The sequence below is a fragment of the Cetorhinus maximus genome, chromosome 8 (assembly GCF_964194155.1).
Source record: "Cetorhinus maximus chromosome 8, sCetMax3.hap1.1, whole genome shotgun sequence".
NCBI classification, from domain to species: Eukaryota; Metazoa; Chordata; class Chondrichthyes; order Lamniformes; family Cetorhinidae; genus Cetorhinus; species Cetorhinus maximus.
Genome location: NC_135886.1, coordinates 146,861,885 through 146,880,796, shown reverse-complemented (window position 1 = coordinate 146,880,796; position 18,912 = coordinate 146,861,885). Strand labels below are relative to the sequence as shown.

The 18,912-nt window shown below is 42.0% G+C and overlaps 1 protein-coding gene across 1 annotated transcript in view; it reads right to left on the bottom strand.

The window, feature by feature from the left end:
* Positions 1-18,912, bottom strand: part of LOC144684024 (glypican-6-like) — a 245,264-nt gene that overhangs the window by 107,365 nt on the left and 118,987 nt on the right. The window contains exon 2 of the mRNA XM_078547731.1: positions 5,003-5,161. Coding sequence (XP_078403857.1) covers positions 5,003-5,161 — 159 coding nt within the window. The remainder of the gene's footprint in view (positions 1-5,002; positions 5,162-18,912) is intronic.

The window sequence follows — 18,912 nt, the reverse complement described above, 5'->3', positions numbered from 1 at the left end:
AAGGTACTGCACATAAGGCTACTTAATAAGATAAGAGCCCATGGTGTTAGGGGTAGTATATTAGCATGGATAGAGGACTGGCTAACTAATAGATGACAGAGAGTTGGGATATTTTGGGGGTATTTTCAGGATGGCAACCTGTAACTAGTGGAGTGCCACAGGGATCAGTGCTGGGGCCTCAATTATTTACAATATATATTAATGACTTAGATGAGGGAAATGAATGTACTATCGCCAGGTTTGCGGATGACATAAAAATAGATGGGAAGGCAAGTGGTGTGGATGACACAGAGTCTACAGAGGCAGATAGGCAGGTTAAGTGAGTGGGCAAAAAATTGGCAGATGGAATATAATATGGGAAAATGTGAGGTTATTTGGCAGGAAGAATAGAGGAGCTGAATATTATTTAAATGGAGAAAGACTGCAGAAAGCTGCAGCACAGAGGGATTTGGGAGTCCTTCTGCGTGACTCCCAAAAAGCTAACATACAAGTTCAACAGGTAATAGTTAAGGCAAATGAAATGTTGGCCTTTATTTCAAAGGGAATGGAGTATAACATTAGGGAAGTTTTGCTAAAACTATACAAGGCACTAGTTAGACCACACCTAGAATACTGTGAACAATTTTGGTCCCCTTATCTAAGGAAAGACATACAGGGATTGGAGGCAGTCCAGAGAAGGTTCAATAGGTTGATCCTGGGTACGTAGGGATTTTCTTATGAGGAGAGGTTGAGTAGGTTGGGCCTGTACTCATTGGAGTTTAGAAGAATGAGAGGCAACCTTATTGAAACATATAAGATTTTTAGGGGGCTTGACAGGGTAGATGCTGAGAGGTTGTTTCCCCATGTGGGAGAGTCTAGGACCAGAAGGCATAATCTCAGAGTAAGGGGTCACCCATTTAAAACCGAGATGAGGAGGAATTTCTTCTCTCAGGGGTTAGTCAATCTGTGGAATTCTTTACCATCGAGGGCTGTAGAGGCTCGGTTGTTAAGTATATTCAAGGCTAAGATAGACAAATTTTTAATCAGTAAGGAAATCAAGGGTTATGGGGAAAAGGCAGGAAAGTGGAATTGAGGATCATCAGATCAGCTATGGTCTCATTGAAAGGCAGAGCAGACTCGATGGGCCGAATGGCCTACTTCTGCTCCTACATTTTATGGTCTCCTGTGACTCTGTTCAATAGCCACTCTCCACGTATCTAAACAAAAAATAAAATTGAGGATCTATCATGCCGGGTGGCACCCTGAGATCTGGCTTGTCCAGTAGTAACATCAACTGGGATCATAACAATTGCTTGCCCCAGCACTCCATGATATTGTGCTCTGTGTGGTCTAACTCCGCTTTGATTGGCCGGCGCAGTCATATGACACACTTAAACAAGTTCAGCTAATACCAGTGCAGAATTTCAGCTGATCACATGCATCATTCTATGGGATTTGATATTTTGCCGGCGGGATTGGTTGCTGACTTTGACATAACCGGAATTTTGTGTCATCCAAGTGTGATACATCGCACTTTCACTGTATGTGAAGCTGTTGACGACCTACAGAGTGAAGTGTTGATGTTGATGGAAAATGGAGTCTCTAAGGCCTTGCCCATATCTTTGGTTTTCCTGATGCTGATTGTCACTCGAATCTCTGAAGGTCCACCAGAACCAATCTAGAAGTGGTTGCAAGTGAACTCCAGTATGGGATATACCCCTCATTACAGTTGTCAGGGTCACAGACAGGATATATCATTTTGTACAGCTGTGTCAGGATCGGACAGGATATACTCCTTTATACATCTGTGTCAGAGTCAGACAGGGCATACCCTCCTTACAGCTGTGGCAGAAAGGTGGTAGCATAGTGGTATTGTTACTGAATAGTACTTCAGAGACCCAGGGTAATGCCCTGGGACCAAGGTTCAAATCCCATCACGGCAGATGGTGAAATTTTAATTCATTAAAAAAAAAATCTGGAATTCAAAGTCTGATGATGACCATAAAAACCCATCTGCTTCACTATGTCCTTTAGGGAAGGAAATCTGCTGTCCATACCTGGTCTGGCCTACATGTGACTTCAGACCCGCAGCAATGTAGTTAACTCTTAAATGCACTCTGAGCAAGGGCAATTAGGGATGGCCCACATCCCATGAACAAATAAAGAGCGGATATACCGCTCTACACAACTGTGTCAGGGTCAAACAGGATATATACCCCTCTGTACAGCTGTGTCAGGATTGATGAGGATCTACTGTATACAGCTGTGTAATGTACATGCATTATATGCTACAATAACAACAATGATTCTCAATTGTTTCTCCTAATGAAATCAGTTGCACAATTCTGATGGAAGAAACTTCAAAATTTCTGTGAATTATTTTATTATTGGTGAAACTTTGATTGAAGAGCTAATTTGTTGATCAGCTTTGGGGGATTCCTTCACTAAACAAGCAAAACTGGAGTCAATGGGAATCAGGGGGAAAACTCTCTACTGGTTGGAGTCATTAGTAGCACAAAAGAAGATGGTTGTGGTTGTTGGAGGTCAGTCATCTCAGCTCCAGGACATCACTGCAGGAGTTCCGCAGGGTAGTGTCCTCGGCCCAACCATCTTCAGCTTCTTCATCAATGTCCTTCCTTCTATCATGTCAGAAATGGGGATGTTTGCTGATGATTGCACAATGTTCAGCATCATTCGTGACTCCTCAGATACTGAAGCAGTCCATGTCCAAATGCAGCAAGACCTGGACAATATCCAGGCTTGGGCTGACAAGCGGCAAATAACATTCGTGCCACACAAGTGCCAGGCAATGACCATCTCCAACAAGAGAGAATCTAACCATAGCCCTTTAACATTCAATGGCATTACCATCACTGAATCCCCCACTATCAACAAAATGGGTTACCATTGACCAGAAACTGAACTGGACTAGCCATATAAATACTGTGGCTACAAGAGCAGGTCAAAGGCTAGGAATCCTGCGGTGAATAACTCACCTCCTGACTTCCCAAAGCCTGTTCACTATCTACAAGGCACAAGTCAGGAGTGTGATGGGATATTCTCCACTTGCCTGGATGAGTGCAGCTCCAATAACACTCAAGAAGCTTGACACCATCCAGGACAAACAGCCCACTTAATTGACACTCCATCCACAAAAATTCACTCCCTCCGCCACCGACATACAGTAGCAGCAGTGTGTACCATTTACAAGATGCACTGCAGGAACTCACCAAGGTTCCTCAGGCAGCACCTTCCAGACCCCAACCACTACCATCTAGAAGGGCAAGGGTGGCAGCAGAGAACACCACCACCTGCAAGTTCACCTCCAAGCTGCTGACCATCTTGACTTGGAAATTAACAACATTCTTTTACTGTCACTGAGTCAAAATTCTGGAACTACCTTCCTAACAGCACTGTGGATGTACCTACACCACATGGACTGCAGTGGTTCCAGAAGGCAGCTCACCACCACCTTCTCAAGGGCAATTAGGGGTGAGCAATAAATGCTGGCCTAGCCAGTGACGCCCACGTCCCATGAACGAATATTAAAAAATTGTTCTTGTTTCAAGTTGCTAATTCCACTTTGCTAATAACATTCAATTTGGTAGTTTGCAATCTGTACATTCCAATACAGCCTACATGACTTTAAGCTGCTTTTGAATTTGTGGAAATAACAATTTCTAATATTTTTCATAATGCTGCCTTTATTTTTGGGTAATTGTGCTAACTTCATGATTTTCTCTTCCTGATCCCTGTTGGGCTTGAAACCCACTTGATCCAGGCTAAGGAACATTGATTTTTGAAGGTTTATGTTCCCCTGTCTAAACTCAAATGAACCTTGAACATTGGTTGCTGTGGCTGATATATCATGTTGAGGTCAGTTATAATGGTTAGAGGGTTATAGCCCTGCCTACCTGTTGGCTTACAAAGCCTCTGTTGCAGGAAACTACTTTGAAGTTTCTTCTGAATTAAAATCTCATTGAAGGAAACCAAAGTAAAATAAAGTTAACATAAGGGAAGTAAAGTGAAGCAATGGCAGTACAGCGCTGTCGAGTGGAATGTGTGGCCTGTAATATGTAGGAAGTGATGGACACTACTGGTGTCCTAGACGACCACATGCGCAGGAAGTGCTGCCAGCTGCAGAACCTTGAGCTTTGGGTTTCAGAGGTTGAATGGCAGCTGGAGTCAGTGGCTCATTCACGAGGCTGAGAGCTCCATGAATAGCATGTTCACACTGCAGTTTAGAAGCCTGGAGGCAGAAAGAGAATGGGTGACCCCCAGGCAGTCCAAGAGAACTAAGCAGGTAGTGCAGGAGTCCCCTGGGGTCCTGCTCACCAATCAGTTTTCTGTTTTGGATACTGGTGAGGGCATTGGTTTCTCAGAGGAGTGCAGTCAGAGCCAAGTTTGTAGCACCATGAGCAGCTCAGCTGTACAGAAGGAGGGGAAGAAGAAAGGAAAAACAATAGTGATAGTTGATTTGTTAGTTAGGGGAACAGACAGGCGTTTCGCTGGCTAGGCTAGCATTTATTGCCCATCCCTAATTGACCTTGAGAAGGTGGCGGTGAGCTGCCTTCTTGCCCACTGCAGTTCCTGTGGTGTAGGTGCACTCACAGTGCTGTTAGAGAGGGAGTTCCAGGACTTTGACCCAGGGAAAATGAAGGAACGGCGATATGTTTCCAACTGGTGGTTGGCAATCAACTGGGCGTTGGCAATCAACTGGGCTCTGGTCTTATGATTGGACCTCAGACTCACTGTAACCCAGGTCCATCACTGAATGTTCTCCAGTTTGTTCTCCCCACACAAACACTCTCAGCACTCCCCACTGTGCGATCTGTTTCTTTGTAACAGGCTGTACTCAACTCTGATCGATTGCCAACAGTTGTCAAAATGCTCCTGAATATTTTTTGCTTATATTTATAGCTGTTGAACAGCTCAACAGACAAGGGAGGATACCAAAATTCCAAGACGACCAATAAGAACGGTTACTTTATATCCAATAAATTGCATTTCCCCCAGGACTTACCATCAAACTTCTTATACCTCGAAGCAAATGTCAACCGTAGGCCATTACTGGTGCCCAGCACAGCTTTGCTAAACTCTTGCTGGCTCTGCTGGCTGAGTTTTTCCTCCATTTCAGCGGTACAGCAAGTGTTGAGCTGAGAACACACCTTCAGGTGATTTCCTAAGCACAAAAAGAGAGAGATTGCAAAGAGGTTTAAAAAAAATATCTTCACCCCATTCCAGTTACCCCCACTTATTTGAGGGCCAGCCTAGATTTGTTAAGATTAAGTCATCAATAGCAAATCTAGTTGAACTTTTTTGAGGTCTCTAACATGGTAGATAAGCGAGTGTCTATGGACATTAGTTAATGAACTTCCAGACATATTCAATAAGGTTCCAAACAAGAAACTTAAAAATGAGAACACATGGAATAGAGGTAGTCTATTGGCTTGGATAGGGAATTGATTAGGAGGTAATAAGCAGAGCAGGGATACTGAGAATGTACAAAATTGGCAGGACCCCCAGGGACCTATACTGGGGCCACAGCTTTTCACCAGATGTACTTGGATGAATGAATAGAAAGCCATATATCTAAGTTTGTTGACAAATCTAAGTTAGGTGGCACATAGATGGGAGCAGAAAGTTACAAAAGGACATTGTTGATTAAGTGCAGAAAATGCTGGAAATACTCAGCAGATCTGGCAGCATCTGTGGAGAGAGAAACGGAGTTAATGTTTCAGGTCAAGGACCTTCCTTCAGAACTTTCTATTACTTACTATAGAGCAAAACTGTGGGAAGTGGAGTTCAATGTGGTGAGGTCATTCACTTTGGACCCACAAATATAGATCTGAGTATTTTCTAAATTTGAGTATGCTGAAAAGAGACAATTTGTCAAAGCTATTTGTCTTGCAATAGATCCACCAATGGCGGAAGTACCTTCAACTGCCAAGGACCTAAGAACTGGGATTCCCTCCTGAAATCTCTCCACCTCTCTTATCCTTGATGATGTTTCTTTAATCAAGCTTTCATTCACTTGCCTTAATACCCTCTAATTTGACTCAATGTCAATTTTTGCATTATAATGCTCCTATGAAGCACTTTGGGATGTTTAAGGTGCCAAATAAATACATGTTTTTTTGTTGCAGTATCAAGCTCTCATCCAAACTCCAAAGAATGTAGGCCCATTCTGCTCAATCTCTCCTCATAGGAAAGTCCTTTCGCCCCATTGCAATAATGGCTAACATATATTTGCCTTCCTAATTCCTTCTGTACCTGCGTGATAGCTTTGTGATTCATGTACAAGGATCTCCAAATCCCTTTGACTTTCAACATTTACTAGAAACAGAAAATAGAAGCAGGAGTGGGTCACTCAGCCCTTCGAGCCTGCTCCACCATTCAATATGATCATGGCTGATCCTCTATCTCAATGCCATGCTCCCGCTCTCTCCACATACCCCTCGATGCCTTTAGAGTCGAGAAATCTATCTATTTCCTTCTTCAATATATTCACTGACTTGGCCTCCACAGCCTCTGCGGTAGAGAATTCCAAAGGTTCAACACTCTCTGGAGTGAAGAAGTTTCTCCTCATCTCAGTCCTAAATGACTTACCCCGTATCCTGAGACTGTGACCCCTTGTTCTAGATGCCCCAGCCTGAGGAAATATCATCCCTGCATCCAGCCTGTCCAGCCCTATCAGAATTTTACACTTTTCAATGAGATACTAGTCCTCACCTTCTAAAAAATATTCTTTTTTTCCATTCTTCCCCATTATACTGCATCTTCCACCTTCTAGTCTAATCACCTAAATGCTTTACATCCCTTTCCAACCTCTTTTCATGCTCCTCACAGCTTTGTATTGTCAGTAATTCACAGAATCGCAGAATTGTTATGGCGTAGGAGGCGGCCATTTGGCCCATCATGTCAGCATTGGCTCTCCGAATGAGCAATTTAATGAGTGCCATTCTCCCGCCTTCTCCCCATAATGCTGCATATTGTTCCTTTTCAGATAACAGTCTAATTTGCTTTTGAATGCTTTAACTGGACCTGCTTTCACCACAATCTCAAGCAGTACATTCCAGAACTTAACCACTCACTGCATGGAAAAGATTTTCTCAAATCACTTTTGCTTCTTTTCCCAAGTACCTTAAATCTATGCTCTCTCGTTCTCAATCCCTCCATGAGTGGGAATGGTTTCTCCCTACCTACTCTGTCCAGACCGCTCATGATTGGGCTGATAAGTGGCAGGTAACATTCATGCCATACAAGTGCCAGGCAATGACCATGTCCAACAAAACAGAATCTAACCATCTCCCCTTGATTTTCAATGTCATTATGATCACTGAATCCCCCCACTATCAATTCCTGAGGTTACCATTTAGCAGAAACTGAACTCGAACAGCTATATAAATATTGTGGCTACAAGAGCAGGTCAGAGGCTGGGAAATCACCTCCCGACTCCCCAAAGCCTGCCCGTCATCTACAAGGCACAAGTCAGGAGTGTGATGGAATACTCCCAACTTGCCTGGATGAGTGCAACTCCATCAACACTCAAGAAGCTCAACACCATCCAGGACAAAGCAGTCCGCTTGATTGGCATCCTATCCATTACCCCCAACGTCCACTCCCTCCACCACTGACGCACAGTGGCAGCACAGTACCATCTACAAGATGCACAGCAGTAATTACCAAGGCTCCTTCGACAGCACCTTCCAAACCCGTGACCTCTACTACCTAAGACAAGGGCAGCATATGCATGGGAACACCACCTCCTATAAGCTCCCCACCAAGCCACTCACCATCCTGACTTGGAAATATATCGCCGTTCCTTCACTGTGGCTGGACCAAAATCCTGGAACTCCCTTCCTAACAACACTGTGGGTGTACCTACAGCGGTTCAAGAAGGCAGCTCACCACCACCTTTTCAACTAGGGATGGGCAATAAAAATGCTGGCCTAGCCAGCAATGCCCACGTCCTGCGAAAGAATTAAAAAATTTTGAATACTTCTATCAAATCTCCTCAAGTCTTCTTTTCTCCAGGGGAAACTGTCCTAATTTCTCAAATCTGTCTTCATAACTGAAGTTTCTCATCCCTGGAAACATTCTCATGAATCTTTTCTGCACTCTCTCCAATGTCTTCATATCCTTCCTGGAACTGGACACAATAGGCTGTGGCCAAACTAGTGTCCTATACAAGTTCAACATAACCTCCTTGCTCTTCTACTCTATGCCCCTATTAATAAAGCTCAGGATAGTGCGTACTTTATTAACTGCTCTCTCAACTTGTCCCGCTACCTTCAATGACTTGTGCGCATTTACACCCAGGTCCCTATGCTCCTGCTCCCCCTTTAGAATTGTACCCTTTATTTTATATTGTCTCTCCATGTTCTTCCTACCAAAATGAGTCACTTCACATTTCTCTGCATTGAACTTCATCTGCTTCCTGTCCGCTTATTCCACCAACTTGCCCACGTCCTTTTGAAGTTCCACACAATCCTCCTCACAGTTCGCAATACTTCTGACTTTTGCATCATTCATAAACTTTGAAATTGTGCCCTCTACACCAAGATCTAGGTCATTAATAAACATCAGGAAAAGCAAGGGTCCCAACACTGACCTTTCTCCAGCACAAAAAACATCTATTAACCACTACTCGCTGTTTCCTGTCACTCAGCCAATTTTGTATCCATGTTGCTATTCTCCCTTTTATTCCATGAGCTATAACTTTGCTCACAATTCCATTGTGTGGCTCTATATCAAATGCCTTTTGGAAGTCCATGCACACCACATCAACAGCATTGCTGTCACCAACCATCTCTGTTACCTCTTCAAAAAACTCCGGTAAATTACTTAAATATGATTTTCCCTAAAGAAATCCATCCTGGCTTTCCTTAATTAACACGCATTTGTCCATGTGGCTATTAATTTTGTCCCAAGTTATTGTTTCCAGAAGTTTCCTCACCACCAAAGTTAAACTGACTGGCCTGTAATTACTGGGCTTATCTTTACACACCTTTTTTGAACAAGTGTGTAACATTTACAATTCTCCACTACTCTGGCACCACTCCTGAGTCTAAGGGAGACTGAAAAATTATGACTAGTGCCTCCGCAATTTCCACTCTCACTTTCCTTTGTACCCTTGGATGCATCTCATCCAGTCCCGGTGCCATAACAACCTTAATTTCAGACAGCCTTTCCAATACTCCTCCATTTCAATTTTAAACCCTTCTGCTGTCTGAATTTCCTTCTCTTTCACCATGGTCTGGGTAGCACCTTCTTCCCTAATAAAGACAGATGCAAAGTATTTATTTAATACCTCAGCTGTGCCCCCTGTCTCTATGTGTAAATCCCCTTTTTGGTCCCTAATCGGCTCCACTCCTCCTTTTACCATTTATATACTTATAGAAGACTTTGCGATTCGCCTTAATGTTATCTGCCAGTCTCTTTTCATACTCCCTCTCCGATACTCTTATTATCTCTTTCAACTCCCTTCTAAATCTTCAGTATTCAGCCTGGTTCTCAATTGTATTTTCTACCTGACATCTGTCGTAAGCACACGTTTTCTTCTTTATCTTAATTTCTATCTCTTTTGTCATCCAAGCAGCTGTGGGTTTGTTTACCCTACCTTTCCCTTTCAAGGGAATGTACCTTGACTGAGTCCAACCTCTCTCTTCTTTGAAGGTCGTCCATTCACAGAATTTTAACGGCACAGAAGGAGGCCATTCGGCCCATCGTGTCTGCACCGACTCTCCAAATAAGCATTATGACCTACTACCATTGCCCTGACTTTTCCCCGTACCCTTGCACATTGTTTCTATTCAAATAATCATCTAATCCCTTCTTGAATGCCTCCATTGAACCTGCCTCCACCACACTTCCAAGCAGTGCATTCCCTAACTACTCGCTGTGTGAAAAAGTTTTTTCTCACGTCACATTTGCTTCTTTTGCAAATCACTTTAAATCTGTGCCCTCTCGTTCTTGATCCTTTTACGAACGGGAACAGCTTCTCCCTATCTACTCTGTCCACTTAATTCTTACTCTAGATTGTTCTTTGTTCTTTTCCATGGTCAGCCTAAACTTTATGATACAATGATAATTATCTTCTAATTTTTCATCTACTGACACTTGATCCACTTGGCCCACCTCATTCCTAAGAACCAGGTCTGGCAGTGCCTCTTTTCTCCTTGGACTAGAGACATACTGCTGTAGAAAATTCTTCTGAACACACCGAAGGAACTCTTGCCCTCTCTGCCCTTTATACTACTTCTATCCCATTCTATATTCAGGTAATTAAAGTTCCCCGTTGTAACTTGGGTATAAAAAAGTCGCTTAGTAATACAAAACTTGAATATTGCTGAAGAGAGAGATATCTTGCCGAAGCTTTTTGTCTTACACTCATCAAGACAAACATAATAACGTCAGATTTCAAACAATCTCAATGTATAAACACAGGAGAAAAGGGTGCTAATTGGTTGGCAAGTCAACGCTGATTGGCCGAGGCATTGTCACGGAGAAAGCAATGGGGACTATGTGCTCCTCAAGCTCCCGATAATTCAAAAAAGGCACAAGGCTTGAACATATTCCTTCTGTTTGCAGAGAACAACTCCCTCCGTATGAATGTATGTCGCTTCTACCAGGCATAAATGAGCCACATTATGAGCTCAACTGATAATCTTAAATTGTTTGTTAGTGTAGCTATTAGTGCACTCAGGATTGTTCAGCAAGTGCTGCCCAATCACAGAATCACATCTAACAGTAGATGTTTTGCTTTGGGTTTTGCAAGTGTGGGCTGGTTATGTATGGTCTATACTCTGGCTATTCTCTGCCTATTATGAACAGCCAGGGAAACATGCTGGTTGATTCACTCAGCCAATCATTGGGACATTTGGCCTATGTCCCTGGCATCAAACTGGCACTGAAATTCATATACAATGTTGCTAATTGTGTGGTAGGCAGAATGTCTTTTGGAATAATGGCAGCATCTTATTGGCGAAAATCCCATTTGTGTCACCACTGCATTGTGATCAAAATCCTGGAACTCTCTCCCTAACAGCACTGTGGGTGTACCTACACCACATATACTACAGCGGTTCCAGAAGGTAGCTCACCACCACCTTCTCAAGGGAAATTAGGGATGGGCAATAAATACTGGCCCAGCCAGTAATGCCTACATCCCATGAATGAATTTTAAAAAGTAGTGGCGTGAAACGACGCCCACATCCCAAGAATGAACGCCAGCCTTTGGCCCATTTGCGAGTTTGCGTGATACATAGCAAACAATGAAATGTTAAGCAAATTTTCTAAGTGCCCTACATCAGTTTAATAATAATAATTCCTATCATGTTCCCTATCATCACCTAACTGCCTAAAGTTCCCCATTTTTTCCTCTCCCTTCTTTCTTGAATAATAGAATTACGCTTGCTAGTTTCCAATCCACATGGACTTTTCCAGAATTCTAGAAGATCAAAACCATTTACGATCTCTGCAGTCACATCTTATAAAATCTAGGATGCAAGTCACCAGGCTGCATAGATGAGGGCCTGCATTCCCTTGAATGATGAAGATAAAGATGATTAAGGGGTGATCTAATTGAAATGTTAAGATGATTAAATAATCTGACAGTGTAGATACAGAGAAATCATCTCTCGTGGAAGTCCAGAACAAAGGGGTATATCCTTAAAATTAGAACTAGCTAGGTCCTTCAGGGATGATGTCAGGAAACACTTCTTCACATAAAGTGTAGTGGAAATCTGGAACTCTCTCCCACAAAAAACTATCAAGGCTTTGAATTTTGAAAAATGTAAAAACTGAGTGATATATTTTTGTTAGGCAAGGATATTCAGGGTTATAGAAACAAGGGTTGAAATGGACTTTAGACACAGATCAATCAAGATTTAACTGAATGGCAGAACAGGTTTATGGGGCTCAAGGTTTCCATCTGGCCCCAGTATTCCCAACCACCTCCCTCATCTATTGAGCCTAGCTATCCCTGGACCTCCTCCCTCACCCATCACATCATAGATGGACAGAAATACAAAATGGCCTGAATCGTCCAGTCAGTGGCAATGGTGGGCGTGTTGCTGCTGCCCATGAAGATTTTCCTAACCCGACACTACTGCCCTGTCAGAGAAATGGGCAGCACAGCATCTACCCATCTACCAGGGAACCCCAGTGGATCACAGTAGGTTTGGAGGAAGAGAGGGCATGCCCCCCCCTCCTTTTTTTACAGCACTAGTTGCTGTATTCTGGTAAGTATTTAAAGGTCCAGTTTTTTTAATGAATGAGTGTAGGTCAGTGAATGGGTGAGTGGATGAATGAGCGAATGGACAGATGAACGAGTTGGGCAGTGGGTGAGTGGTTAGTTGGCTTGGTGGGGTTAGTCGGGTGATCGGGGAATTAGTCGGGTTGGGTGATCAGGTCGGGTGAAGTAGTGGGGTGCTCTGGGAGAGTTGTCAGTCCAGTGGGTGGGTAGTCAAGGGGGTGAGCGTTCAGGTGGTCTGGAGTTGGTTGGGTTGGCAGGTGATGGGGTAGTCACCCAAGTGTTAGATGAGATTTTAATTTGCTTAACGTTTCCTAGGTAACTATCAAGTATTAGGAAATAGAGATAGTTTAATTAAGTTATATTGGTATTTATGGGTGTTAGGAATGAGATTTAACGTTAAACTTTAAAGTTTGATTTGTATTTCTGTATCTGTGCATTAAGTTGGCGTTTTAGTTTCACTTTAGAAAGGCGCTTGCATTTTGAATGAGTTTTACAACCCCTAAAGAGAAAGTAAACATACAAGAGTAGAAGGATTGCACTGTTGCCTAGCAACAGGGGCCCAGAGAGGCAGGCCCCTCACACACACACACACACACACACACACACACACACAAGAAGAGAAACAGCAAGTTTTGGAAGCTGTTTGAGTTCAGTTGGTTTGAAGACAGCTGGGAAGCAGAAGCAGCCTAAAAGAGGACAGACAGCAAGTCCAATGCTAAGGAAAACCCCACAAATCCAGGGGAGCGGAAGAAGAGAAAGTCCAAAGAAGACCTTCTAGTCAAAGGAAGGACAGGAACCTGGGAAAAGATCCTTTTAAGTGAAGTTCAGAGTAAAGGGCAGAGAGAAAGGCTCCAAGCTTCAGATTTAAAGAGACAAAAGCAGCAGAAAGCAGATTTAAAGTGAGAACAGCTTACAAGAGGCAAAAAGGTCCAGAGAGACAGCTGAAGGTCTGTAATCTTTGCTATGGGCATGTGAAGCAGTGGTGTACTGTTGATGGCTGAGTCAGAGAGACAGAGTGTATGGAAGGCATCTGAGCATTGGTTTGGGAGAAGAATCCAAGGTGAGGTCTTGGAGAGTGGAGATTGGAAACCCTCGTGTGAAGGACGGAATTCAATGCGACTGTTTGGCTCACGGTGTGATAAGTGTCTGGAGGCAATTGCGGAGAGATCCACAGCATCAGTTTGAGGTGACATCTGTCACTTGGTTTAAGAGTGTGGTGTGTCTGACCACAGGATGCCATACGTTTACATGGACTGTGTACATTAGAGTATAAGATAGTTTTTGTAACTTATGTTATCCTTACAAATCTGAAAACATCTGTAAAAGTATAGTTGTGAGTGAAGGAGTACTGTTCATCTTTTATTGTTGAATAAATGTTTTATTATTTTGTTAAAAATTCATCAACTGAGTCTTGTGCCTCTGTTCAGTAGCTACTCTCCATGTATCTAAACAAACAAATAAAAGTTAGGATCTATCAAGCTGTGTTCCACTCTGGGATCAGACTTGTCCAGGGGGTAACCTTAGCTGGGATCGTAACAAAATGGGGGCTCTTGCGGGATTTGAAATGCGGAGTGAGTGATTGGATGTGGAATCATAATTGGTCTGGAACTGGAAATCCTTGAACATTGGTGGGATCTGTGAATCCTTTTAACAAGTACTTGGAGGTAAAGAGGTACTGGACATAAGAATTGGAGTTGCTGTGAGGTACAATACAGGTTGGAATTTGAAATGGCATTGGAGGTTGCTAAGACTTTTACAGATGGAAAATGTAACTCTGACTGGTTTACAGAAATTAACCAAGAGAAGGCTAATGGAATTGGCAGATAAGTTGGAGTTAAAATTACCCGAAGGGGTGAGGAAATCAGACATAATTGAAGATATAGCACAGCATTTGAAATTGGAAGGAATACCTGAGAGACCGAGTTAAGACCATAAGACATCGGAACAGAAATTAGGCCATTCGGCCCATCGAGTCTGCTCCGCCATTCAATCATGGCTGATAAGTTTCTCAACCCCATTCTCCCGCCTTCTCCCCGTAACCTTTTGATCCCCTTACCAATCAAGAACCTACTATCTCGGTTTTAAATACACTCAATGACCTGGCCTCCACAGCCTTCTGTGGCAATGAATTCCATAGATTCACCACTCTCTGGAGTTCTCCAGGGGGGGTTATTGGAATGGGCTCAAATTCAGTTGCAAATTAAAAAACTTGAGCTAGAGACAGCAGAAAAAGAAAAGGAAAGAGCATTTCAAAGGGAACAGGCAGAAATGCAGGAGAGAGAAAGAAAACAGGAAAGGGAATTAGAAATGACAAGGTTAGAAAAGGAGGAAAGAGAAAAAGAGAGAGAGAAAATTCCAGCTTGAATGCTGACAATTAAAAAAGAGACACCAGTAGGGGAGGAAGGACTTATTTCCAGATCAGAACCCAGTGGGGAGATGTTTAAATTTGTACAAGCTCTGCTTGAGGAAAGGGATGCAGAAGCATTCTTTATTTTGTTTGAAAAGGTGGCTAAGCAAATGAAGTGGCCAAAAGAAATCTGGACTCTTACAGAGTAGGTTGGTAGGTAGAGCTCATGAGGTTTATGCTTCACTCCCAGAGGAGGTATCGGTAGATTATGATGCAGTAAAAAGGCTATTCTGAGTGCATATGAGTTAGTCCCTGAGGCATACAGGGAGAAATTTCTGAAAGTAAGGAAACAGCCTGGGATGACCTATATTGAACTTGAAAGAGTAAAGCAAAGTAATTTTGACCGTTGGGTAAGAGCATTAAAGGTAGAGACAACATATGAAGCTCTTAGAGAAATAACTCTCTTGGAAGACTTTAAAGATTCACTTCCTCTTGTAGTTAGAACCCATGTTGAAGGCCAGAAGGTTAAAACAGCCAGACAGCAGAGATGGCTGACGATTACGAACTGGTCCATAAATCTAAACTCTTTTTCCATAATCCCCATAAACCTAAGAAGGATAGAAGATGGGAAGGTGAAAGGAAGGCAAGTAACCAGGGAAGAAAGTGCTGGTGAGAGTTCTCAGGAAATTTCTCCTCCGATGAGAAAGGAAGGTGCTGAAGGTGGAAGTGACATTCGAAAGCCCAAGTGTTTTAATTGTAACAAGGTGGGACTTCTTAGGGCAGATTTCTAGAGATTTAATGGTCGACCTATTGCAGTAGTAGGAACATCTAAGGAATCCTCAGGAAAGGTTGTGTCAGAAAAGGAAATGATTGTTAAAACTGTAGCAGTGGTACAGGTGAAACGTGTTCCCTCAGAACATACAGGAAAGGGGTATATGGTTCAGGATGGTCCAGAGAATTTTTCTATGATCCTGATGAAGGAGGTCAGGCTAACAGAGGGTCTGGATGTTTTGTTTCGAAGGGAGAAGTGTCCCCTGACTCCTTCAACAAAATAAGTAAGCAGATTAAAATTTTGAGAGATACATGGGCAGATCATTGATGGTGGCTAATGATACAATTTGTATTCCAGATACTTTTTCCTTTACAAAACTATTAATGAGGGATATTAATGGAATTTGTTTCTTTGTGTGAAGTTAACTTACAAAATCACTTTGTAAATGGAATTGTTATGGTGGGAATCATTCCTAAATCACCTTTTGAAGGGGTGGATTTTATTCTGGGTAATGATTTGTATAGTGGAGTCAGTAATGTGGTAACGACTGTATTGTAGCAGGTTTATCTTAACAAACTTCATAAAACTATGGCCAAAAATGAAATACTTATTGCAGATAACAAGCAATTGAAGGAAAACCTGACTAATGTAGAAACTTTCATATGTGAAAGAGGAGTCTGTTAATTAGAGAAGAGAATTAGTGAGAACAATTGAGAATCAGTTGCAGAAAGTAGAACACTTGACTGGGGAATTGAAATGTCTAAATGATAAACTTGTAGTAGCAAACTTAGCAAAGGTCGATCTTCACTTAAAATTTGATGAACTTCAAGCATCAGTAATTACTATGAAATATCAGGGAAAATGCCTTGAACAAGAAAAGGAATTGTTGATAAATCAGAATAATTGGTTGAATGCAGAATTAAAAACCAAAACTAACGAACTTAGAATTTCGTCGGGAAAACAGCAACGAAATTCTCGAACTTTGAAGTAAACTGGATGAAAGGAAAGAGATGTGTGATCTGGAGTGTCAAGTTCCAAAATTGTTCCTGTGAATAAAAACTCTTTGCTGAATTGTCCAGTTGAGCAGAAACTAACCCAACTAAAATTACTGATGTGTCAACCTCAGTAATTGACAATATGAAAACAGCTAATGTGCATGCAGAATTGGGAATCAAGAATTGCCAACAAAAAGGACTGAAATCACAAAATGGTCTGGAGAAGTCAATTACCAGACACTGATTTATAAGTGCTTGCTGGTGCTAATGCACTAAATACGGCAGTTGGAATCCAAGCAAATGGACAGTTTGCAAAAGATCATTCAAAACCTGGAAAGGAACGGATTGATATAGTTCGTGGACTATATAAAAGAATTGAAGGTTTGGAACGAACTATGAAACTCCACAACGAGAATATAATTGACACTGCTCAAAAAGAAGTAAAAAATATCTGTTCGAAATGGGATCTGGAGAAACAACAATATCATAAATAAAGTTTAAAAATCAAACCAAGCAGGAGTACGATACTTTTGTATGAACATAAGCGTCTCAGTAACATCCTTGAATCGGCAAGAAGAGATTTTGACCAGAGAAGAAATGAGATGATAACGCACAAAAGTGCCATTCTGACTTTGTTAAATCAAAATGAGAATTTACCACATTTGAGTTCGGAATATGAACTTGAGAATGGAATTACACCTGCAATGAACGAAAAGGACGATTGGGCTATAGACTTAAATGAAACAATTTTTGCTGAGTTAGTAAGATGGGAATAAGAGGAAAAAGAAATATAAAGGTTGAGTTATGATAATAGTATGGCGTGCAAATTCTGCTAATCTTACATTGATTGACTTTAAGTACAATTATGTTAAGTATACGATAAAGTGTCTAATTGTGAAACAAAATGGAAAATTTATCTGTATAGTATGTATAGTATGTAATCAGCTATTGTTAGAGGTTTATGATGTTAAGTTTGTGTGAGGCGTATGTAAGGCCATTGTAAAGAAACCTTTACCGTGTGAAACTTTCTTTCCTCCAAAGGGAAAGGTGTTTTCAAATGGAGATAGTTTAAGTAAATTATATTGGTCTTTGTGGGTGTTAGGAATGAGATTTAGCGTTAAACTTTAAAGTTTGATTTGTATTTCTGTATCTGTGTGTTAAGAAAGGTCAAATGGAGCTTTAGTTTCACTTTAGAAAGGTGCTTGCATTTCGAATGAGGACTTTCACGACCCCTAAAGAGAAAGTAAACATACAAGGATAGAAGGATTGCACTAAGATAAAAGCAAAAAACTGCGGATGCTGGGAATCCAAAACAAAAACAAAAATACCTGGAAAAACTCAGCAGGTCTGGTAGCATCTGCGAAGAGGGAGCACAGTTAACGTTTCGAGTCCAAATGACCTCTGGGTCATACAGACTTGAAATGTTAACTGTGCTCCTCTCCGCAGATGCTGCCAGACCTGCTGAGTTTTTCCAGGTATTTTTGTTTTTGTTTTAGAAGGATTTCACTGTTGCCTAGCAACAGGGGCCCAGAGAGGCAGGTCCCTCCCACAAACACACACAAGGAAGAAGAGAAACAGCAGATTTGTTTTACACAAGAACATAAGAAGTAGGAGCAGGAGTAGGCCATTTGGCCCCTCAAACCCACCCTACCATTCAATAAGATCATGACTGATCTGCCCCAGGCCTCAACTCCTCTTTTGTGCCAGCTCCTCATAACCCTCAACTCCCTGATATTTCAAAGATCTATCTAGCTCCTCTTTAAATACCTTCAGTGAATCTAGCCTCCACAACTCTCAAGGGTAGAGAATTCCAAACGTTCACTACCCTCTGAGAGAAGAAATTCTTTTGCATCTCAGTTTTAAATGAGTGCCTCCTTATTCTGTAACTATGTTCCCGATAATTGGACAGCAAGTGTGAAATTGATGTCAGGGTCCGATCACAGGCAGCTTCCCACCCGCCATGCCTGCCCGACAAGGTAAAAATCCTGCCCCCAGTCTCTGATGATCCAGAGACCAAAACATTTGGGCCTATATGTCCAACTGTCCTGCCATAGTTTCAATTATTTTCAGGGTTCCCATGTGGGTACACAATTAATTTTAAGAAGCTACTTTTCTGGCCTGTGCCAATGTACAGTATTCTTTAAAACCAAGCCAACCTTATTTTTATTTACAAAACAACATACTGAATTCGATCCAAGTTGATTCCATCCAAGTATTGAGCATTAACTAAGAACAGACTAGGAGCAGCAGCAAAACCTTTTGAGCTTATTCAAGATGCAGATATATGCATATAGGTAGGAGTGACCACCACACAGTCCATGTGGAGACAAAGCCCATCTTCACAGTGAGGACACCTTTCATCATGCTATGTGGACTACAAACATGTTAAATGGGATAGATGCAGAACAGATCTAGAAGCTCCAAACTGGACACCCATGATAAAGGCAAAATACTGCAGATGCTGGAAATCTGAAACAAAAACAAAAAACGCTGGAAAAACTCAGCGGGTCCGATGGCATCCGTGGAGAGAAAGACAGCCAACGCTTCGAGTCCACGTGAC